The 25332-nt window shown below is 48.9% G+C and overlaps 1 protein-coding gene across 1 annotated transcript in view; it reads left to right on the top strand.

Annotated features, from left to right (window-relative positions):
• The window catches only part of LOC138286980 (zinc finger protein 208-like), a 272011-nt gene that overhangs the window by 125527 nt on the left and 121152 nt on the right, over positions 1-25332 (top strand). The window contains exon 5 of the mRNA XM_069227344.1: positions 8490-8549. Coding sequence (XP_069083445.1) covers positions 8490-8549 — 60 coding nt within the window. The remainder of the gene's footprint in view (positions 1-8489; positions 8550-25332) is intronic.

Below are 25332 nucleotides of genomic sequence, written 5' to 3'. Positions count from 1 at the left end.
GGATGCAGTGATCTGACATTTCAAATTTTATACAATGATTTGATATTTGATACAATAATCAGAGAAATTTGTGATTATAGTACAAGATGGGGCACCTGGGCTACCCAAAAGAGACCGGATGGGCTTTTGCTATGGTCAAATAAAATACAACTTTGAGCATCTGATAGAAATGCCTTTTCCATAGATTCCAAGGCAAGTCTGTATAGAAGTATCCCCTTTGCGCCTTCAGGAATCCCCACAAATCTTTAAATTGATTTTCTGAACCAATCTTCGAGGTGCTCAATTTTTCTCCGAAGTTTCTGTAAGACTGTGTTTGATTCATTTTTTCTAAGCAAACAGGTAGGTTGGAGTTGGATATTAGTGTGGATTTAATTTAATAGAACTGATAACTAAAACCCACAGCTCACCATGTTCTTATTAAGAAGTGTACCTGCAGTTACCTTGAAAGAATTTGTGATGCAGACCCCAACATGAAGCACAAGTTCTGTCCTACCTGGAGCCAGTAACTGTGCATGAAGAGCCTATGCACATGGAGTGCATGGTTGAAACGTTTGAGTCATCAAACATTAAGATCCATTAGGAACATACAGGATAACCCTCATAAACCTATGACATTCTAACATGTGTTAGTTCCATGATAGCAATGAGAGAACGCTGTGCTTGATAACACGCAACACAAGAAAATACCAGCTGCAGGTTAAAAAGAACCAGTGCTTTGCTGCTTGCCCTGCAGAAAATGACCCCACCAGGAATCTGTGACTCAAAAATGAAGTTCACTCCCATACGAACAAAATGGCAAGATTAGTTCATATAGACCCATTAATTATCTAATGTTGAAATTGAGGTTGAGTACAAACCGTATACGATTATAAAAAGGAAATTGTATACACATTTTGGGACTGAAAAGACCTACACCAAACCCTGCAGCGACACCGGGTGATAGTTGTAGGAAAAGTTGGGACCTAGCCATATGCAAATCAGCCTCAGCCCTGCTCTAGTATGAACAGTCCAGCCTGAACTGCCAAGCCAGGTCATCTCTGAACTGCAGCAAGGAACCCAAGACTGCTTTCGGTTTATTCAGGCCTCATCAGACTGGTGCAGCTTAGCTCTGTTTTGAGCACGGGACCCAAGTCTGGGCATCCCTTTGGCCCCTATGGCATTACATCAAACACGAGGTCATCTCTGAACTGCAGCAAGGAACCCAAGACTGCTTTCGGTTTATTCAGGCCTCATCAGACTGGTGCAGCTTAGCTCTGTTCTGAGCACGCGACCCAAGTCTGGGCATCCCCTTGGCACCTATGGCATTACATCAAACACGTAAATGATTGTGAAATGCTTGCAAATGGTCCAACTACTGGCAATCACTCAGGGTAGCATTCCAGCCCATACTTTTCAATTGCCTACCGTTACACCTCAGATTAGACCCACCCACATGCAAATCAGCCTTGGTCCTGCTCCAATAGGAACAGTCCAGCCCAAACTGCCAAGCCAGATCCTCTCCTAGCTGGAACCCAAGCAATACTAGACTTTGCTTCTATTGGCAAAATTTCATCTTCTAATGTCACTAAAGGCAGATTGCAGGTCATATGTCATATCTCTGCAATAGGAATGTTAAGTACGATTAGACCAGATGCCCATAAATAGGCATGGCTAGCACAAGCCTTAAAGTAGTAATGGGCAGTTTCTTATTCCCATAACATATGCAGATAGGGCTGAAAGCAGAGTTTTTGGGTGAACAAAAAAAGACTCTGCTCTAGCAGGGCAGACTTTTGTAATCAAGCAGGGGCCAATCAACTCGCTCTGCTGGCTGGAGCTGGTGTTCAGAGGAGCTGAATGAGCAGTTGTCTAGGTCAGGAAATGGCCCGCACGGCCTCCTATTGTTTTTCATCAAAGGCCTCTTGCTAGAGGTAAAAGCAGAGGTAATTGGGAGAATGAGAAAGGACCAGAAAGGGGCCTGAACGGACATTAGCTCACGCCGACGGACATAGAAGGTGTTTTTCGGAAGGATGGCAAGTCGGAGAAGAGCTGAGCAAAGATTGGACAAAATGAGAATTAACCAATCTGTGCCATGGTGTTCTCTTAGTAGAAACCATAAAGGCAGGGCAAGGCTTCCTTCATCACATTATCTTTTTTTTTTTCCTGAAATGTTTGCTACAAATAATGATACTGGGAGTTATCTATCAGTTTCATGCAAATGGGGAGGGCCCCAAACAGGGATCCTATGCACACTACATACAACCAGGTGGACCGCTCAGGACATAAGATATGAATTTACAAAGGGAGAGCCTAAAGCAGCTTCCTCACCTCACCCCTAATGATCAGTTGCCAACTGGTAGTCATTCCATGGCCTGGTCTTGGCCATGGTAGCTACCCATGATAAAAGGAGCCCACTTTGGGTGTACCCCTGTCACTATACCAGTAGTGAGACATATGCTGTAAACCTCGCACACAGAACAACGTAAGGATCTGTTAGAATGAAAAAAAGTGCAGAGCAGGATGACCTGTCTACTGTGCTAGGGACGTGTCCACTTGAGCTGAAGTTTGTAACAGTTGCTGCGCTTAGCTAGAAGTTACCCGCAAGGTAGTATTTCTGTGGTCATTACAGACTAGTTGTATTGAGTTGTAGTCCCAAACAATTGGTGTTTTTTTGCACTAACTGCTTTCTGATCTGACCTTTGTTTTCCATGGAGACAGATGTATTAATCAGTCTCCATGGAAAATACCCATTCACAGGGAGTCAAAGAAACTCCTGCGTTTTCAATATTTATGAGGCCGCGGCCCTTTTTGCATCTCCTTGTGAACAACAGTAGCCATGCATCATTGAAAGCCTTGGGGCTATGTTCACACTGTAGAAATGCCATACACATATAGACATCTTACATTTTTTAAAGGAGCCCATGTCCCTTAAAGAGGGAGGGGATGCTTTCAAACATAAGTTATCATTCAGTGAATCAAACATTGATGCATTGCATGACAAATTGTTAACGGAAGACAAACACATATTATAAGCCTCATTTCCTCTTTGATTTGTTGGGTTACAAACAGCATTTTGCAAGTTGGAAAGATTTTCCATTCTTCCAAGTTGTGTTTCGTAGATTGTGATCTGCGACTTTGAAGTCGCAAAAATACTTGTCTTTTTTTTTTTAGGAACCGAAAAATACTTTACTATCCTTAAGAATAAGCATGTAACAGAGTATCTGCAGAACCGTACGCAAGTATGATTAATACTTTCGTAATCCTCAGCACAGAAACTTCTGATAATGAAGGACTTTAACCGGTAGCACAGCAAACCATCTCTAAATGAGTCTGAGGTATGTGTGTGAGTGGCTGGACTCCCCCACACCCGGCTAGACTAAGGCCGCTAGTGCCCCTTTTGTTTTCTGTTCCTGCAGAAATATCTGCTTGCATCAGAATTGCAATCCCAAATCTGAGAAGGTCTATGAAGAAATGACAAATATGAATTCTTGGAAAATATACGTTATGCTGCCTAATAACATTGCAATGACCTCCTATCAATGTTTGAAGTTCAAATATCAAATTCTTGGGGACACCTGTGTCCACATTGTCCCATCCCCTTTCCCGCCTATTTCCCCAGGACCCTACAAGTGCTGCTTATGGCCCTCAAACCCACAGAAGAGGAAGAGGTACTAAGCATAGGACACTGCACTACGACAGGCATGAAACAATTGATCATAACTCTCCTTCTGGATCACTCTTGCGCGATCAGTATGTCATGCTTAGGAGAGTCATTCCCTCAACCGCTTCCTCGAGCACTGCTAAAAGCACCAGTGTCAGAAAGCAAAGAGAAATCAATTGGAAAGAAGGAACTTAGTAAAAATATACTTCAAACTCAGAAGTTTAAGATATGTGCAAAATACTTCTTTGGCAGAAGTCCATATACATTTTCTAAACTTACCAAAGGGAAGTGGGCCAGGCACGTGCGCTGGTTCGCAAAGTGCTTCGTGGGCATACGAATGCCGCTGCAAAGGCGCTTTCTGGAAGGAGAAGTGCAAGTCGATATTAGATGTGCAGTAATCTGCGAATCGGGAGCGAACGGGAGGAATGCTAGTATAAACAAAACCACTCGCTACCTTGCAAAGGATATTTGTGCTGGTCATCAGTAGAAAGGGATCGGAGAATGAACAAGCATTGGCAAAGCCAATGTTTCTCACCTTGAATATATGTTCTGCTTGTTGTCTTTGTATGAGGTAGTGAGCTTGTTAAATGTTAGTATAAAATAGGAATTATTGTTTCTGTTATTGTAATACGGTATGTAAGCAATGTGTGACTGTATCTTTGTGGAAGTGAATGGATATCCTGCAAAGAAAAACAAATGCCTGGTATTTAAGACAAGTTTAGCAAGTGAAAAGTAAATTGGGTGCATAGTAAAGAATGGCTAGTGAAATGTTGCATAAGTAGGGAAATATTGCACTTAAATGTTACAAAGAATAAAAAAGGATGTCATTCCATTCACGTTTTGTTTAAAGTAATGTGTAGTATGCAAAAGGATCAAAATTGTGAGACGCACATTTTCCTGCAATGTATTTATGGTGCAAAGGAAAGAGAATAACTGGCAGGGGTGGGAAGGCGTAAGGGCAGGTAGCAAGCATCAATGTACAGAGGAGCACAGGGTGAAAAACTGAGTAAGGTGGTATGTAGGTGTAGGAGGCTGGCCTGGCTTATAGTGGGTACCCGATGGTACTTACACCTTGTGCCAGGTCCAGTTATCCCTTATTAGTAGTGTTCTAGCAGCTTAGGCTGATAGAGGTAGCTATAACAGAGCAGCTTAGGCTGAACTAGGAGACATGCAAAGCTCCTACTATACCACTTATATCATATAGGTACTATATCATAAGAAACACAATACTCAGGGTTACTAAAAATCAAGGTACTTTATTTTAGTGACAATGTGCCAAAAATATCTCAGAGGATATACTCCCTTAGGAGGTAAGTAAAATACACAAAATATACACACAAACCAATATCAAGTAAGTATACATTTAGAAAAATAGTGCAGACACTGTAGAATACCATAGGATGCAGTAGGCCTAGGGGCAACACAAACCATATACTCTGAAAGTGGAATGCGAACCACGAATGGACCCCTATGCTAGTCTAGTGTGTAGAGGGTCTCTGTAAGTGTAAGAAAACACTAAGGGTGTCCAAGATACCCCACCCCAAGACCCTGGAACAGTGCTTAATTTGTAAATAAAAATGTGCCGGTGCCCAAAGCCTTTCTTTTAAACACACGGCTGCCGCAATTAAATGCAGGAGCGCGAAATACTGAGGCAGCGTAATCCTGAAGTCATCTCGGGCCTCTTTAACCCATATAAAGCCACTCCCTGCCCTTTCAGCTCACTCCTGCAGCTCTCTACTTTCTCCCTTTGTGACGCTTTTTCGTTTTTCTTTCCCTCCGCCTTTCCCATATGTGTCTTTTGCTCGCAGCAAATGCTTGAGGCAGAAGGATAAGCCCTGGCCCTCAAAAATAAGTGCCGGTGCTCTGCACCGGAAACAACAAGGACAAATTAAGCACTGCCCTGGAAAGTAGGAGTAAAGTACTACTATTTCCCCAGAAACACACTAAACTCGTGATAGAGGATTTTGCAAAGACCACAACAGACTGCAAAGCACTCAAGGACCTGAGGACCTGCAAAGAAAGGGGACCAAGTCCAAGAGTCGCAGAAGTGTCCAGGGGGGCAGGAGCCCACTAAACCCCGGATGAAGGTGCAAAATGGCTGCCTCTGGATGGAAGAAGCTGAAGATTCTGCAACAACAAAAGGTGCTAGGAACTACTCCTTCGTGCAGGAGATGTCCCACGGAGTGCTGGAGGATGCAGAGTTGTTTCTTTGGCAAAAGACCGCAAACAAGCCTTGCTAGCTGCAAGAGTCGTGGTTGAAGAAAAAGGGTGCTGCCCGGGCCCAGGAAGGACCAGGATGTCGCCACTTGGGAGAGGAGACCGGGGGGCCCTCAGCAATGGGGAGAGCCCATGTACAAGAAGGTAGCACCCGCAGAAGTCCTTGAACACGGGTTCAAGAAGCCTGAGCACGACGGTCGTCTCAACACTACAAAAGAGGGTCCCACAAAGCCGGAGGTCAACTCAGGGAGTTGAGCAATGCAGGACGGAGTGCTGGGGACCTGGGCTTGGCTGTGAACGAAGGATTCCTTGGAAAAATGCACAGAAGCCCTAGCAGCTGCAGTTCACGCGGTGCACAGGATTACTGTCTGGAGAGGGGAGGCAAGGACTTACCTCCTCCAAATTTGGACAGTTGGACCACTGGACAGTCAGGGTCACTTGGGTCCACCACCTGTGTTCCAGGGGCCACGCTTGTCAGGATGAGAGGGGTCCCAGAGTACCGGTGATGCTGAAGTTTGGTGCCTACTGGAGCAGGGGGAAGATTCTGTCAACCCACAGGAGATTTCTTCGTGGCTTCCAGTGCAGGATGAAGGCAGGCAGCCCCCAAAGCATGCACCACCAGGAAACAGTCGAGAAAGCTGGCAGGATTAGGCGCTACAATGTCGCTGGTAGTCTTCTTGCTACTTTGTTGCAGTTTTGCAGGCGCCCTGTAGCAGTCAGTGGTCGATCCTTGGCAGAAGTCGAAGAGAGAGGTGCAGAGGAACTCTGAATTCTTGCAGGTCGTTATCTGAGGAAAAGCCCACTGGAGAGACCCTAAATAGCCCTCAGAAGAGGATTGGCCGCCTAGTCAGGTAAGCACCTATCAGGAAGGGTCTCTGACATCACCTGCTGGCACTGGTCGCTCAGAGGCCTCCAGACTGCCCTCACACCTCTGGATCCAAGATGGCAGAGGTCTGGGACACACTGGAGGAGCTCTGGGCACCGTCTCTGGGGTGGTGATGGACAGGGGACTAGTCACTCCCCTTTCTTTTGTCCCGTTTCGCGCCAGAGCAAGGACTCGGGGTTCTCTGAACCAGTGTAGACTGGCTTATGCAAGGAGGGCACCATCTGTGCCCTTCAAAGCATTTCCAGAGGCTGGGGGAGGCTACTCCTCCCAAGCCCTTTACACCTATTTCCTATGGGAGAGAGTGTAACACCCTCCCTCAGAGGAAATTCTTTTTTCTGCCTTCCTGGGATTGGGCTGCCCAGACCCCAGGAAGGCACTGTCTGTGGGTTGGCAGCAGCGGTAGCTGCAGAGAAAACCCCAGAGAGCTGGCTTGGCAGTACCCAGGGTCCATAGTGGAGCCCCGGGGATGCATGGGATTGGCACACTAATACCAGATTTGGCATGGGGGGACAATTCCATGATCTTAGAGATGTTACATGGCCATATTCGGAGTTACCATTGCGAAGCAACATATAGGTATTGACCTATATGTAGTGCACACGTGTAATGGTGTCACCGCACTCACAAAGTCTGGGGAAATGGCCCTGAACTATGTGGGGGCACCTTTGCTAGTGCAAGGGTGCCCTCACACTTAGTAACTTTGCACCTAACCTTCAGCAAGTGAAGGCTAGACATATAGATGATTTATAAGTTACTTAAGTGCAGTGAAAATGGCTGTGAAATAACATGTGCGTTATTTCACTCAGGCTGCAGTGGCAGTCCTGTGTAAGATTTGTCTGAGCTCCCTATGGGTGGCAAAAGAAATGCTGCAGCCCATAGGGATCTCCTGGAACCCCAATACCCTGGGTACCTAGGTACCATATACTAGGAAATTATAAGGGTGTTCCAGTATGCCAATTAGAATTGGTGAAAATGGTCACTAGCCTATAGTGACAATTTTAAAGGCAGAGAGAGCATAAGCACTGAGGTTCTGGTTAGCAGAGCCACAGTGACACAGTTAGTCACTATACAGATACACACATTAAGGCCACAAACTATGAGCACTGGGGTCCTGGCTAGCAGGATCCCAGTGAGACAGGCAAAAACAAACTTACATACATGTAAAAATGGGGGTAGCATGCCAGGCAAGATGGTACTTTCCTGCAGTAGGGGGTGACCAAAACTTACAAAGGACTGGAGAATGTTAAGAAAAAAACGGAAATGTGAAAATTGAGGTTCAAAATAACCCGCAATAGTAGTGGAAGTAGAGATGAAACACCAACACAATCAGTAATCCAGAAGTCCTAAAGAGGACAGACGTGCAGTAAAGTAAAGGTACTCCTGCCCTGAAAGGAACGAACGAGCAGCAAAGGGGTGAAGTTCATTGTAACCGGACTGTGAGAGTGAATGTGAGTTCCACGGGAGCAAACAGCGAGTAACAACCAAAGACATGTTGTAGACAGAGTGGCGGCCAAGGTAAGAAGCAAATGGCAATGTGAGGGTGTTATGGAAGATAACAGAGTCTGAAACACAGTATATAACAATTAAAAACAATGTGAATGTAAAATAAATACCTTTATGTGAACTCCTGTAATGTGGTAATCTTCATTACTCAGAGTCCTGGCCTTCCTCGTTGCAGTCCTGTAACCCCACGCCCTTTCCTGGGTTAATTGATTTAGCTTTTTATTGTATTTTGCTTGCTTATTTTAGGACGTCTCGTCACTTTGTCACCCTTTATGGTCTTCTGCGAGTTTGGTGTCCATCTGGCAGGTAGGTATTTTGGTTTGGCTAGGTAAGGATGTCTGCAGGTCCAACCAAAGACATTCAGTAAAGGCGTGAATGGTTGGGCTAAGTAAGGATGTCTGTAGGCCCAGACCATGTACTCATTCGGTAAAGGCGTGAATGGTTGGGCTAGGTAAGGATGTCTGTAGGCCCAGACCACGTACTCATTCGGTAAAGGTGTGAATGGTTGGGCTAGGTAAGGATGTCTGTAGGCCCAGACCATGTACTCAGTCGGTAAAGGCGTGAATGGTTGGACTAGGTAAGGATGTCTGTAGGACCAGAGCATGTAATCAATCATTCGGGTAAAGGCATGAATGGTTGGGCTGGGTAAGGATGTCTGTAGGCCCAGACCACGTACTCATTCAGTAAAGGCTGAACGAGGAGGTAAAGTGAGGCTCCGTTTTTAGTTGTGGATGATCAGATGAGGTCACCACGTGGCTTCAACGAAGCGGAGAAGCAGAATTCGGGTGGAGTAAGAAAGTGAAGTGAGATGTGCGGGTGGGAGCAAGGAACAGGAGCTTGTGGAAGATCGTCTGGCAGTAAGCCAATACCGGAGGAACCAAACCTGAAAGTTATGGCAATAACCCAGAGCTGAAAACCAATGAAAACCCAGTTACCCGGCAGCAAGAACACGGAGCGAATGCGCAGGCAGAGACGGGAGAGTGCACCACCTGGCAGTGTGAATCACACAGGCACGTAAAAGCAGTTTTGATCCCCAAAGATATATAATCAACCTGATTTTTTTTTAAAGGAAGGTCTCAGCAATAATGATGGATGTTTTGCAGTGACCACCTGGTGCCTTGAAAGGGAACGCATGCAGCAGCAGCAAGTTAAAAGCACTTGAAGCTGTAGGTGCAGAACCACGGGCCGCCGGTGGGGGGCACCCATGCTGCTGTCCTTGAGGCAGACAGCACCCCCTGCTCAGGCCTGCTGACGTCCTGGGGTGTGTGCCTGAGCAGAGCTGTGCTGGTTTGGCAGGCAGGCAGCGCAAACAATGGGCAGAGGAAGACTTCTATAGCGCCAAACAAGCCTTTCTACCACTTCAGGGCACCTTTAACATTGTGCGAACGCCATATGTTTCACATGCTGAAACTGGAAAAACTCTGTTTTCAATATACAGGAAATTTTACCGGATTAAACCTAACAGTTTGTGTGACGATCTTTTGTCTCAGGACAGGGAAATTAGGTTTTTGTGCCTATAAAACAGCCTCGACAGTGGAACTTGGAGCACCTCCAAGGTGAGTGAGCGCAGAAGCTGCTAAGGAAGAGTGCAACGCTCGAGAGTGTAAATTACACAGGCAAGAAAAATGTGGTGATCCCAGACATATGTAATCATTCATACTTTTAAAAGACACAGCAGAGCAAGAATGAAGGACAAATTACTGTCAACGGCTGCCAGCTTAAAAATATGAAAACAGTGGTACAGCACAAAACGAAACTTTTATCCACAAAATCAAAAGTCTTAACAAGTAATTGTCGTGTCGCTGCGCCGCTCGCTAAATAACGACACGAGGCCTTAGAATGGTCTGACTAGCGTACCCTGTAAGGAAATGCCTCCTTGGCATGGTTGCCCCCTGACTTTTTGCCTTTGCTGATGCTATGTTTACAATTGAAAGTGTGCTGAGGCCTGCTAACCAGGCCCCAGCACCAGTGTTCTTTCCCTAACCTGTACTTTTGTATCCACAATTGGCAGACCCTGGCATCCAGATAAGTCCCTTGTAACTGGTACTTCTAGTACCAAGGGCCCTGATGCCAAGGAAGGTCTCTAAGGGCTGCAGCATGTCTTATGCCACCCTGGAGACCTCTCACTCAGCACAGACACACTGCTACCAGCTTGTGTGTGCTAGTGAGGACAAAACGAGTAAGTCGACATGGCACTCCCCTCAGGGTGCCATGCCAGCCTCTCACTGCCTATGCAGTATAGGTAAGACACCCCTCTAGCAGGCCTTACAGCCCTAAGGCAGGGTGCACTATACCATAGGTGAGGGTACCAGTGCATGAGCATGGTACCCCTACAGTGTCTAAACAAAACCTTAGACATTGTAAGTGCAGGGTAGCCATAAGAGTATATGGTCTGGGAGTCTGTCAAACACGAACTCCACAGCACCATAATGGCTACACTGAAAACTGGGAAGTTTGGTATCAAACTTCTCAGCACAATAAATGCACACTGATGCCAGTGTACATTTTATTGTAAAATACACCACAGAGGGCACCTTAGAGGTGCCCCCTGAAACTTAACCGACTATCTGTGTAGGCTGACTAGTTTTAGCAGCCTGCCACGAACCGAGACATGTTGCTGGCCCCATGGGGAGAGTGCCTTTGTCACTCTGAGGCCAGTAACAAAGCCTGCACTGGGTGGAGATGCTAACACCTCCCCCAGGCAGGAATTGTCACACCTGGCGGTGAGCCTCAAAGGCTCACCTCCTTTGTGCCAACCCAGCAGGACACTCCAGCTAGTGGAGTTGCCCGCCCCCTCCGGCCAGGCCCCACTTTTGGCGGCAAGGCCGGAGAAAATAATGAGAAAAACAAGGAGGAGTCACTGGCCAGTCAGGACAGCCCCTAAGGTGTCCTGAGCTGAAGTGACTCTAACTTTTAGAAATCCTCCATCTTGCAGATGGAGGATTCCCCCAATAGGGTTAGGATTGTGACCCCCTCCCCTTGGGAGGAGGCACAAAGAGGGTGTACCCACCCTCAGGGCTAGTAGCCATTGACTACTAACCCCCCAGACCTAAACACGCCCTTAAATTTAGTATTTAAGGGCTACCCTGAACCCTAGAAAATTAGATTCCTGCAACTACAAGAAGAAGGACTGCCTAGCTGAAAACCCCTGCAGAGGAAGACCAGAAGACGACAACTGCCTTGGCTCCAGAAACTCACCGGCCTGTCTCCTGCCTTCCAAAGATCCTGCTCCAGCGACGCCTTCCAAAGGGACCAGCGACCTCGACATCCTCTGAGGACTGCCCCTGCTTCGAAAAGACAAGAAACTCCCGAGGACAGCGGACCTGCTCCAAGAAAAGCTGCAACTTTGTTTCCAGCAACTTTAAAGAACCCTGCAAGCTCCCCGCAAGAAGCGTGAGACTTGCAACACTGCACCCGGCGACCCCGACTCGGCTGGTGGCGATCCAACACCTCAGGAGGGACCCCAGGACTACTCTGATACTGTGAGTACCAAAACCTGTCCCCCCTGAGCCCCCACAGCGCCGCCTGCAGAGGGAATCCCGAGGCTTCCCCTGACCGCGACTCTTTGAACCTAAAGTCCCGACGCCTGGGAGAGACCCTGCACCCGCAGCCCCCAGGACCTGAAGGACCGGACTTTCACTGGAGAAGTGGCCCCCAGGAGTCCCTCTCCCTTACCCAAGTGGAGGTTTCCCCGAGGAATCCCCCCCTTGCCTGCCTGCAGCGCTGAAGAGATCCCGAGATCTCTCATAGACTAACATTGCGAACCCGACGCCTGTTCCTACACTGCACCCGGCCGCCCCCGCGCTGCTGAGGGTGAAATTTCTGTGTGGACTTGTGTCCCCCCCGGTGCCCTACAAAACCCCCCTGGTCTGCCCTCCGAAGACGCGGGTACTTACCTGCAAGCAGACCGGAACCAGGGCACCCCCTTCTCTCCATTCTAGCCTATGTGTTTTGGGCACCACTTTGAACTCTGCACCTGACCGGCCCTGAGCTGCTGGTGTGGTGACTTTGGGGTTGCTCTGAACCCCCAACGGTGGGCTACCTTGGACCAAGAACTAAGCCCTGTAAGTGTCTTACTTACCTGGTTAACCTAACAAAATACTTACCTCCCCTAGGAACTGTGAAAATTGCACTGTGTCCACTTTTAAAACAGCTATTTGTGAATAACTTGAAAAGTATACATGCAATTTTGATGATTTGAAGTTCCTAAAGTACTTACCTGCAATACCTTTCGAATGAGATATTACATGTAGAATTTGAACCTGTGGTTCTTAAAATAAACTAAGAAAATATATTTTTCTATACAAAAACCTATTGGCTGGATTTGTCTCTGAGTGTGTGTACCTCATTTATTGTCTATGTGTATGTACAACAAATGCTTAACACTACTCCTTGGATAAGCCTACTGCTCGACCACACTACCACAAAATAGAGCATTAGTATTATCTATTTTTACCACTATTTTACCTCTAAGGGGAACCCTTGGACTCTGTGCATGCTATTCCTTACTTTGAAATAGCACATACAGAGCCAACTTCCTACATTGGTGGATCAGCGGTGGGGTACAAGACTTTGCATTTGCTGGACTACTCAGCCAATACCTGATCACACGACAAATTCCAAAATTGTCATTAGAAATTGATTTTTGCAATTTGAAAAGTTTTCTAAATTCTTAAAAGTCCTGCTAGGGCCTTGTGTGTTAAGTCCCTGTTTAGCATTTCTTTTAGAGTTTGTAAAAGTTTGAATTAGATTCTAGAACCAGTTGTAGATTCTTAAAAAGTATTCCAACTTTTAGAAGCAAAATGTCTAGCACAGATGTGACTGTGGTGGAACTCGACACCACACCTTACCTCCATCTTAAGATGAGGGAGCTAAGGTCACTCTGTAAAATAAAGAAAATAACAATGGGCCCCAAACCTACCAAAATACAGCTCCAGGAGCTTTTGGCAGAGTTTGAAAAGGCCAACCCCTCTGAGGGTGGCAACTCAGAGGAAGAGGATAGTGACTTGGAGGACAATTCCCCCCTACCAGTCCTATCTAAGGAGAACAGGGTCCCTCAAACCCTGACTCCAAAAATAATAGTCAGAGATGCTGGTTCCCTCACAGGAGAGACCAACACCTCTGAAATCACTGAGGATAGCCCCAGTGAAGAGGACATCCAGTTAGCCAGGATGGCCAAAAGGTTGGCTTTGGAAAGACAGATCCTAGCCATAGAGAGGGAAAGACAAGAGATGGGCCTAGGACCCATCAATGGTGGCAGCAACATAAATAGGGTCAGAGATTCTCCTGACATGTTGAAAATCCCTAAAGGGATTGTAACTAAATATGAAGATGGTGATGACATCACCAAATGGTTCACAGCTTTTGAGAGGGCTTGTGTAACCAGAAAAGTGAACAGATCTCACTGGGGTGCTCTCCTTTGGGAAATGTTCACAGGAAAGTGTAGGGATAGACTCCTCACACTCTCTGGACCAGATGCAGAATCTTATGACCTCATGAAGGGTACCCTGATTGAGGGCTTTGGATTCTCCACTGAGGAGTATAGGATTAGATTCAGGGGGGCTCAAAAATCCTCGAGCCAGACCTGGGTTGACTTTGTAGACTACTCAGTGAAAACACTAGATGGTTGGATTCAAGGCAGTGGTGTAAGTAATTATGATGGGCTGTACAATTTATTTGTGAAAGAACACCTGTTAAGTAATTGTTTCAATGATAAACTGCATCAGCATCTGGTAGACCTAGGACCAATTTCTCCCCAAGAATTGGGAAAGAAGGCGGACCATTGGGTCAAGACAAGGGTGTCCAAGACTTCAACAGGGGGTGACCAAAAGAAAGGGGTCACAAAGACTCCCCAGGGGAAGGGTGATGAGACAACCAAAACTAAAAATAGTAAAGAGTCTTCTACAGGCCCCCAAAAACCTGCACAGGAGGGTGGGCCCAGAGCCTCTTCACAAAACAATGGGTACAAGGGTAAAAACTTTGATCCCAAAAAGGCCTGGTGTCATAGCTGTAAACAGCATGGACACCAAACTGGAGACAAGGCCTGTCCCAAGAAAGATTCCACTCCAAACTCCCATCCAGGTAACACTGGTATGGCTAGTCTCCAAGTGGGATCAACAGTGTGCCCAGAGCAAATCAGGGTCCACACTGAAGCTATTCTAGTTTCTGAGGGTGGGGTGGATTTAGCCACACTAGCTGTCTGGCCGCCTAACATGCAAAAATACAGACAGCAACTCTTAATTAATGGGACTAGAATAGAGGGCCTGAGGGATACAGGTGCCAGTGTCACCATGGTGACAGAGAAACTGGTTTCCCCTGGCCAATACCTGACTGGAAAAACTTACACAGTCACCAACGCTGACAATCAGAGAAAAGTACATCCCATGGCAATGGTTACTTTAGAATGGGGAGGGGTCAATGGCCTGAAACAGGTGGTGGTCTCCTCAAATATCCCAGTGGACTGTCTGCTTGGAAATGACCTGGAGTCCTCAGCATGGGCTGAGGTAGAACTAAAAACCCATGCAGCAATGCTGGGTATCCCTGAACTGGTGTGTGTGAAAACAAGAGCACAGTGCAAGGCACAGGGTGAACAAGTAGAGCTGGAGTCTGGAAGAATGGCCCAGCCTACCAAGAGAACAGGAAAGTCAGTTGGGAAACCAACTGCAACACAGCAAAAGAAAGGGAACCTCTCTTCTCAGGAAGAAGTTCTGCCCTCTGAGGGAACTGAGCCTTTGGAGCTTGAACCTTATCAGGTTGAGCTCTTAGGCCCAGGGGGACCCTCAAGGGAGGAGCTGTGTAAGGGACAAGAAACCTGTCCCTCTCTTGAAGGCCTTAGGCAGCAAGCTGCTGAAGAGTCCAAAGGCAAGAAAAATGGAACGCATAGGGTCTATTGGGAAGATGGACTCCTGTACACTGAGGCCAGAGACCCCAAACCTGGTGCCACTAGGAGAGTGGTAGTGCCTCAGCTGTTCAGGAAGTTCATCCTAACATTGGCCCATGACATTCCCCTTGCTGGACATTTGGGACAAACCAAGACGTGGGAGAGGTTAGTCAACCACTTCTACTGGCCCAATATGTCCAACATGGTTAAGGAGTTTTGCCTCTCCTGCACCACCTGTCAAGCCAGTGGTAAGACAGGTGGGCATCCAAAGGCCCCCCTCATTCCACTTCCAGTGGTGGGGGTTCCCTTTGAAAGAGTGGGTGTGGACATAGTTGGTCCACTAGAACCTCCCACAGCCTCAGGAAATATGTATATCCTGGTAGTAGTGGATCATGCTACCAGGTATCCTGAAGCTATTCCCCTTAGGTCGACTACTGCCCCTGCAGTAGCCAAGGCCCTCATTGGTATCTTTACCAGAGTGGGTTTCCCTAAGGAGGTGGTGTCTGACAGAGGTACCAACTTCATGTCAGCATACCTAAAGCACATGTGGAATGAGTGTGGAGTGACTTATAAATTCACTACACCATACCATCCACAAACTAATGGCTTGGTTGAGAGATTCAACAAGACATTAAAGGGCATGATCATGGGGCTCCCAGAAAAACTCAAAAGGAGATGGGATGTCCTCTTGCCATGCCTGCTTTTCGCTTACAGAGAGGTGCCACAGAAGGGAGTAGGATTCTCACCCTTTGAACTTCTGTTTGGTCATCCTGTAAGGGGACCACTTGCCCTTGTTAAAGAAGGCTGGGAGAGACCTCTCCATGAGCCTAAACAGGACATAGTGGACTATGTACTTGGCCTTCGCTCTAGAATGGCAGAGTACATGGAAAAGGCAACCAAAAACCTTGAGGCCAGCCAACAGCTCCAGAAGTTTTGGTATGACCAAAAGGCTGCACTGGTTGAGTTCCAACCAGGGCAGAAAGTCTGGGTTCTGGAGCCTGTGGCTCCCAGTGCACTCCAGGACAAATGGAGTGGCCCTTACCCAGTACTAGAAAGGAAGAGTCAGGTCACCTACCTGGTGGACCTGGGCACAAGCAGGAGCCCCAAGAGGGTGATCCATGTGAACCGCCTTAAGCTCTTCCATGACAGGGCTGATGTGAATCTGTTGATGGTAACAGATGAGGATCAGGAGGCAGAGAGTGAACCTCTCCCTGATCTTCTGTCATCAGACCCAAAAGATGGCACAGTAGATGGAGTGATCTACTCAGACACCCTCTCTGGCCAACAGCAAGCTGATTGTAGGAGAGTCCTACAACAGTTTCCTGAACTCTTCTCCTTAACCCCTGGTCAGACACACCTGTGTACCCATGATGTGGACACAGGAGACAGCATGCCTGTCAAAAACAAAATCTTTAGACAGTCTGACCATGTTAAGGAAAGCATCAAGGTGGAAGTCCACAAGATGCTGGAATTGGGAGTAATTGAGCGCTCTGACAGCCCCTGGGCTAGCCCAGTGGTCTTAGTCCCCAAACCTCACACCAAAGATGGAAAGAAAGAGATGAGGTTTTGTGTGGACTACAGAGGGCTCAATTCTGTCACCAAGACAGATGCCCATCCAATTCCAAGAGCTGATGAGCTCATTGATAAATTAGGTGCTGCCAAATTTCTAAGTACCTTTGACTTGACAGCAGGGTACTGGCAAATAAAAATGGCACCTGGAGCAAAAGAAAAGACAGCATTCTCCACACCTGATGGGCATTATCAGTTTACTGTTATGCCCTTTGGTTTAAAGAATGCCCCTGCCACCTTCCAAAGGTTGGTGAATCAAGTCCTTGCTGGCTTGGAGTCCTTTAGCACAGCTTATCTTGATGATATTGCTGTCTTTAGCTCCACCTGGCAGGATCACCTGGTCCACCTGAAGAAGGTTTTGAAGGCTCTGCAATCTGCAGGCCTCTCTATCAAGGCATCCAAATGCCAGATAGGGCAGGGAACTGTGGTTTACTTGGGCCACCTTGTAGGTGGAGGCCAAGTTCAGCCACTCCAACCCAAGATCCAGACTATTCTGGACTGGGTAGCTCCAAAAACCCAGACTCAAGTCAGGGCATTCCTTGGCTTGACTGGGTATTACAGGAGGTTTGTGAAGGGATATGGATCCATTGTGACAGCCCTCACTGAACTCACCTCCAAGAAAATGCCCAAGAAAGTGAACTGGACTGTGGAATGCCAACAGGCCTTTGACACCCTGAAACAGGCAATGTGCTCAGCACCAGTTCTAAAAGCTCCAGATTATTCTAAGCAGTTCATTGTGCAGACTGATGCCTCTGAACATGGGATAGGGGCAGTTTTGTCCCAAACAAATGATGATGGCCTTGACCAGCCTGTTGCTTTCATTAGCAGGAGGTTACTCCCCAGGGAGCAGCGTTGGAGTGCCATTGAGAGGGAGGCCTTTGCTGTGGTTTGGTCCCTGAAGAAGCTGAGACCATACCTCTTTGGGACTCACTTCCTAGTTCAAACTGACCACAGACCTCTCAAATGGCTGATGCAAATGAAAGGTGAAAATCCTAAACTGTTGAGGTGGTCCATCTCCCTACAGGGAATGGACTTTATAGTGGAACACAGACCTGGGACTGCCCATGCCAATGCAGATGGCCTTTCCAGGTTCTTCCACTTAGAAAATGAAGACTCTCTTGGGAAAGGTTAGTCTCATCCTCTTTCGTTTGGGGGGGGGTTGTGTAAGGAAATGCCTCCTTGGCATGGTTGCCCCCTGACTTTTTGCCTTTGCTGATGCTATGTTTACAATTGAAAGTGTGCTGAGGCCTGCTAACCAGGCCCCAGCACCAGTGTTCTTTCCCTAACCTGTACTTTTGTATCCACAATTGGCAGACCCTGGCATCCAGATAAGTCCCTTGTAACTGGTACTTCTAGTACCAAGGGCCCTGATGCCAAGGAAGGTCTCTAAGGGCTGCAGCATGTCTTATGCCACCCTGGAGACCTCTCACTCAGCACAGACACACTGCTACCAGCTTGTGTGTGCTAGTGAGGACAAAACGAGTAAGTCGACATGGCACTCCCCTCAGGGTGCCATGCCAGCCTCTCACTGCCTATGCAGTATAGGTAAGACACCCCTCTAGCAGGCCTTACAGCCCTAAGGCAGGGTGCACTATACCATAGGTGAGGGTACCAGTGCATGAGCATGGTACCCCTACAGTGTCTAAACAAAACCTTAGACATTGTAAGTGCAGGGTAGCCATAAGAGTATATGGTCTGGGAGTCTGTCAAACACGAACTCCACAGCACCATAATGGCTACACTGAAAACTGGGAAGTTTGGTATCAAACTTCTCAGCACAATAAATGCACACTGATGCCAGTGTACATTTTATTGTAAAATACACCACAGAGGGCACCTTAGAGGTGCCCCCTGAAACTTAACCGACTATCTGTGTAGGCTGACTAGTTTTAGCAGCCTGCCACGAACCGAGACATGTTGCTGGCCCCATGGGGAGAGTGCCTTTGTCACTCTGAGGCCAGTAACAAAGCCTGCACTGGGTGGAGATGCTAACACCTCCCCCAGGCAGGAATTGTCACACCTGGCGGTGAGCCTCAAAGGCTCACCTCCTTTGTGCCAACCCAGCAGGACACTCCAGCTAGTGGAGTTGCCCGCCCCCTCCGGCCAGGCCCCACTTTTGGCGGCAAGGCCGGAGAAAATAATGAGAAAAACAAGGAGGAGTCACTGGCCAGTCAGGACAGCCCCTAAGGTGTCCTGAGCTGAAGTGACTCTAACTTTTAGAAATCCTCCATCTTGCAGATGGAGGATTCCCCCAATAGGGTTAGGATTGTGACCCCCTCCCCTTGGGAGGAGGCACAAAGAGGGTGTACCCACCCTCAGGGCTAGTAGCCATTGGCTACTAACCCCCCAGACCTAAACACGCCCTTAAATTTAGTATTTAAGGGCTACCCTGAACCCTAGAAAATTAGATTCCTGCAACTACAAGAAGAAGGACTGCCTAGCTGAAAACCCCTGCAGAGGAAGACCAGAAGACGACAACTGCCTTGGCTCCAGAAACTCACCGGCCTGTCTCCTGCCTTCCAAAGATCCTGCTCCAGCGACGCCTTCCAAAGGGACCAGCGACCTCGACATCCTCTGAGGACTGCCCCTGCTTCGAAAAGACAAGAAACTCCCGAGGACAGCGGACCTGCTCCAAGAAAAGCTGCAACTTTGTTTCCAGCAACTTTAAAGAACCCTGCAAGCTCCCCGCAAGAAGCGTGAGACTTGCAACACTGCACCCGGCGACCCCGACTCGGCTGGTGGCGATCCAACACCTCAGGAGGGACCCCAGGACTACTCTGATACTGTGAGTACCAAAACCTGTCCCCCTTGAGCCCCCACAGCGCCGCCTGCAGAGGGAATCCCGAGGCTTCCCCTGACCGCGACTCTTTGAACCTAAAGTCCCGACGCCTGGGAGAGACCCTGCACCCGCAGCCCCCAGGACCTGAAGGACCGGACTTTCACTGGAGAAGTGGCCCCCAGGAGTCCCTCTCCCTTACCCAAGTGGAGGTTTCCCCGAGGAATCCCCCCCTTGCCTGCCTGCAGCGCTGAAGAGATCCCGAGATCTCTCATAGACTAACATTGCGAACCCGACGCCTGTTCCTACACTGCACCCGGCCGCCCCCGCGCTGCTGAGGGTGAAATTTCTGTGTGGACTTGTGTCCCCCCCGGTGCCCTACAAAACCCCCCTGGTCTGCCCTCCGAAGACGCGGGTACTTACCTGCAAGCAGACCGGAACCGGGGCACCCCCTTCTCTCCATTCTAGCCTATGTGTTTTGGGCACCACTTTGAACTCTGCACCTGACCGGCCCTGAGCTGCTGGTGTGGTGACTTTAGGGTTGCTCTGAACCCCCAACGGTGGGCTACCTTGGACCAAGAACTAAGCCCTGTAAGTGTCTTACTTACCTGGTTAACCTAACAAAATACTTACCTCCCCTAGGAACTGTGAAAATTGCACTGTGTCCACTTTTAAAACAGCTATTTGTGAATAACTTGAAAAGTATACATGCAATTTTGATGATTTGAAGTTCCTAAAGTACTTACCTGCAATACCTTTCGAATGAGATATTACATGTAGAATTTGAACCTGTGGTTCTTAAAATAAACTAAGAAAATATATTTTTCTATACAAAAACCTATTGGCTGGATTTGTCTCTGAGTGTGTGTACCTCATTTATTGTCTATGTGTATGTACAACAAATGCTTAACACTACTCCTTGGATAAGCCTACTGCTCGACCACACTACCACAAAATAGAGCATTAGTATTATCTATTTTTACCACTATTTTACCTCTAAGGGGAACCCTTGGACTCTGTGCATGCTATTCCTTACTTTGAAATAGCACATACAGAGCCAACTTCCTACATACCCCCTATGGTATGGTGTCTGTTACAGTCCGGCCAAAACAGAGTTGGCTTGGGCAACCCCAGTGGTGGCATGAGGTGTGACCCGGTACTCTCTGAGGAAGGTGTAATTTGAGCGTTCGATGTTTTGTGACTCGGCCACAGCTATTCGGATCACCTTTGTCAGAGTTTTTACAAATCTTTCCACCTCCCTGTTTGTCTGCGGCCATCTGGGTGTGATGCGGCGGTGTCGGGTGTTCCTTGATTTTAGGAACTCAGCCAACTCCTGGCTGTTGAAGGGGGGTCCGTTGTCTGTGCTGACTTCACCAAATAGGCAGTGGGTGGCCATCAGCTTCTCCATTTTCGGGATGACTGCCACAGCCGATGTGGACTGCATGATTTCCACCTCCGGGTAACGCAAGTAGTAATCTACTACTATGAGCATGTGAGACCCGTCAGGCAGGCTCCCAAAATCCACACTGACTCTCTCCCACAGGGCGGTAGGGCCATCTTCTGTGACGAAGGGTGCTGGGGGGTCGGGTGGCCCACTGGCCTGGCAGGCTGCACATCCCTTGACTACGTCTTCCACTTGCTGGTCTAGCCCCGGGAACCAAACTTTGCTCCTAAGCATGTTTTTTGACTTGATGATGCCCTGGTGGGCTCCATGTGCTAGAACCACTACTCTGGACGTTAGGCAGGTGGGCAGTACGAGGTGTGACCCTCGTAGCAGGCATCCGTCCTCGCTCACAGACAGCTCATGCCTGACGTAGAAAAGTGCTTGGAGCTTGCCCCGGGCGCCTGCAGTGCGGAAGGCCGCTGGGTGTTGCAGCGGGCACCAGTCCTCCGACTTAGCAGCTTCTATGGCCATCTGCAGGCAACTATCCTGGTTGGTGGCTTCTACCACTTCAGTGAGGGGTATGGGCAGTGGACGAGCCCGGTCCACCACCAGGCAGCATATTCTTTGGTCTCCTGCGCTTCCTCCTCTTCTTGCTGGGTGGCCAGACGGGCATGCCGGGACAAGCAGTCAGCTGGATTACAGGTGCCTGGTTGAATTTTGACTTCGAAGTTGTACTCCTGCAGCTGCAGGATCCACGTCTCGATCCAAGGAGGAGGCTTTGAGGATGAACCTTTGAAGAGTGGTAGCAGCGGTTTGTGGTCTGTGACCACAGTGAAGGCCTTCCCGTAGAGATAGACGTGAAAGTGACGGCGATGGCTTGCAGCTCTATTTGGGAGTATCATTGTTCTGTCGGGTAAGGGTCCGGCTGGCAAATGCGACGGGTGTCCAGTCTCCGCAGCTCTGCTTCTGCGCCAGGATGGCGCCAAGTCCAGTGGGGCTGGCGTCTACAGCTAACTGTGACTCCCGCCTGGGGTCAAAAAAGGCGAGGGTGGTTTCTGCAGACAGGGCCTTCTTCGTATCCTCAAAAGCTTTCTCTTGCTCAGCGCCCTAGACCCACAGGTGGTCGGCTCGGGTTAGCACCCGCCAGTCAGGTCCAATAAGTTCTTTATGAACTGGCCACAGTATGTGACCATCCCCAGGAAACTTCGGACTCCAGAGGCAGAGGTGGGTGCTGGAGCTTCCTGGATGTCATGGACCTTGAGGGGGTCTGGGCAGATGCCATGCTCCAAGAACCGGTAGCTGAAAAAGCTTATGTCCTTTTTGAAGAATTCACACTTGTCTTCGTGAAGTGTAAGGCCTTGCTCTCGCAGCCTCTCAAATACAGCACTCACTCTTGTTAGATGATCCTCCAGAGTGGGGGCATGGACCAGGATGTCGTGACTGACATTTAGGACTCCTGCAAGTCCTCCAAGGACTACCTTGATCGTATGTTGAAACACCTCGGCGGCGCTGGAGATGCCAGAGGCCGGTGTGGGTGGAGAATGCGGTGATCGGGCGTGAGGTAGGGTGCAGGGCGATCTGGTGGTACGCCCACCGAAGGTCCATTTTGGAGAACCATTTGGATCCTGCGAGTTCCCCCGTAATGTCGATGGTAGAGGTCAGATGCCTCTCCCTCCTGATGGCCTGATTGGGGAGGCGCAGATTCTCACGCTGTTTTGGTTTCTTCGCAACCACGATGGGGGACACCCATGGAGTGGGCCACAACACTCATTCAATGATGATTCTAGCAGAAGGAGTTCTTTTTCGACTTTGGGCCGCAGATGAAAAGCTACTCTCCTGTGCCTGAGGGCCACGGGGGCCACTGACTTGTCTATGTGGTTTTTGAGTGGTGGGCCTTTGAGGCAACCAGTGCCTTCGAACAGCTAGCTAAAGTCATTTAGGAGGTTTTCCAACCCGCTGGAATGGATGCTGAGCGCAAACTGCACTAAGTTGAGATTTTGTGTGGCGCTGCAGCTGAGCAGGAATCCGGTCCCCTCCCGTGACACATAGACTTTGGTAGTGATTTTTGAGTCCCCGTGGGTGATGTCCGTGATGAAGATGCCAGCTTTGTCAAGCGGGCGTCTGCTCCAAAGGCATGGACCCGTGCTTCTGTGGGTCTCAAGGTGGTGGGTCTGCGAGGTTCCGGTACACATCGTTGGCCATGAGGTTGATCAACACCCTGGTGTTGATCAGGACGGAAATGCATTGGTGGTGCAGTTCCACCTGACACGTGGGCAGTTGTCTGTGGCCGACAGCGTATACAATGTGAACTACCTGTTGGTCGTCATCCATGTCACTGTCGTATATGTTGTTGGAAGATGCGGTTACTGCCCGGACAGTTTTCCAGTTGGCAGGTGTCTTTGGTGCGGAGCGGCAGACTTTCGCAAAGTGGTTTAGCTTGCACACACACACCACACTATTTACCACGGGCTGGGCAGCCCGCTGGGTGGGGTAGCGAGCCGTCGCACCATTTGCAAACCTTGTCTCTGAGCTTACTTCTCGGGGTGTCCGGCTTCGTCCTTTGTGAGACTGCTGTTACGGCGTTGATCGGTTCAGTCTTTATTTGGACACTTGGTGCCTGTTTCATGTGTGCTGCTCTCGACTTGGACAATTCCTGCGAGCGGCCTAGGGTGAGGATGTCTCATCCGCATGTTTGGTTCCTGCAGGATGCGCTCCCGAAGTTTAGACGAGGAACAGCCTTGGATGAATTGTGCCCTAATTTCTTCTTCTTCGTCGGGCAAAGTGCACATACTGGTGAGCTCTCTCAGGCGTGCACAGAACACGTCAACTGACTCGTCGGTAGTTTGGCGCGCTTGGCGGAGCAGAAATCTTTCATAGTCCGGGCTGGCGTAGGGCTCGAAGAGCGCCGTGATCGCCTCCTTCAACGTCCGGTATGTGTGTGGTTTCACCTCGTGTACCGACTTCGAAATCTTCTGGATGTCCATCCCACCTAGGTGGAGAAGTAGAGCGTCTTTCGTTCCTCGTTGACCTCCAGGGCCTCAAAGTAGGTTTCGAGGTGTTCCAGCCATGCCTTCCATCTGGCAGCTTGGGTGGGCGGGGCACCAGTGACGGTGAACAGCTCAAGGGATGGGATGCCCACCATGGCAGCGACGTCAGGCGCGTTGGGCACACACAATGAAGACAAAATGGAGATGACCAGGCTCTCAGCGCAGCTTAGCAAAAACGTGGAATCAGACACCAGTCTTCACCCTCACCAGACACACATGGAGCAGGTGTATGCAAGAAGAGCTGTGGGCCGGTCGTCACTGCAGCTGCTGGCAGGTAACGGGCTGAGGTAGCCACTACATGCAGGTGGCGCACGTGGGAGGAGAGCTTGGCCAGCGAGGAAGGTAGCCAGGCAGGCAACAGATGAGGGGCCCAGGATGCCTGTAAGCATGACTCGGGCCAGCAGACGCGCGTGTCGAAAAACACCCACTACAAATCGGGGATCGGCTGTGCAGGGCCGCAGGAGGTCCACAGCAGGAGACCAGCACACTGCGCGCTCTGCGGCACAGTGATAACAGCAGGAGGGCGGTCCTGCAGTGCTTGTTAGCCGGCAGTAGGCGTGCGGCCGGGGCCTGGGTTGGAGGCACTCGCGGGGGTGCCGTCAGCCATGACGCACTTCGGAGGTTGTCGGAGAGACGAGCGTGGAGGGCCCGGGGTCGCGACTTGGAGCAGGTGAGGCAGTGGGGCTTCACTTCCTCGTCGTCAATTGGGTCGCTGCGCCGCTCACTAAATAACGACACAAGGCCTTCAAATGGTCTGACTAGCGTACCACCTTTATTTGTTATTCTCGGTTCTCAAAAATGCCTATGTGCTCCGCTATCTAATGCTTATAACCTATCTATCTTCGCGCCTTCTTTCCGTGCTTAAATACTTTTGCACACGTCATGCCTGGGCTGTCACACACACGGGCCAAACATGAGGGGTGTCCTACAGATGTGCACCCGTACACCCGTGCAGGGTGGGCTGGCCCGGGTGCAAAGGCCAACACTACAGTAATGTTCTAGGAAAATAATTTCAGTTTGGTTTGTGAGAGGCAACTCTCTAAAGCCCACTCAGACATTTCCCTAGATGTTCTGGGAAAAATATAGCTGCTTTTTTATTTGTTTGTTTGGTTTTTTTTTTTGCATACAGAATTTGAAATTGAAACATGAACAGAAATAAACTGTTAAATATGTCCTGAGACAATTAAAAAGCTTCTTCCAACTAACGCCGGGTTATTAGAAAAACAATCTCAGTGAACTGCACATATTCACAAAATAAGACAGTGATCACCAGGGCATGCTCCATCAGCTCAGACGTGCAATATTTCATGTAATCGGGCAAGCATAGCATGTACGCAGAGGAAGTATTAATTATAGCATGCATGGTTTGTCATTTGCCATCTAGTCCTGGCATTTCATGTCCGCACCGCGTTACATGTTGAACCTCGATTTGT

The sequence above is a fragment of the Pleurodeles waltl genome, chromosome 4_1 (genome assembly GCF_031143425.1).
Source record: "Pleurodeles waltl isolate 20211129_DDA chromosome 4_1, aPleWal1.hap1.20221129, whole genome shotgun sequence".
NCBI classification, from domain to species: domain Eukaryota; kingdom Metazoa; phylum Chordata; class Amphibia; order Caudata; family Salamandridae; genus Pleurodeles; species Pleurodeles waltl.
Note: the sequence above shows the minus strand (reverse complement) of the source record. Positions and strands in the feature narration are given on the sequence as shown.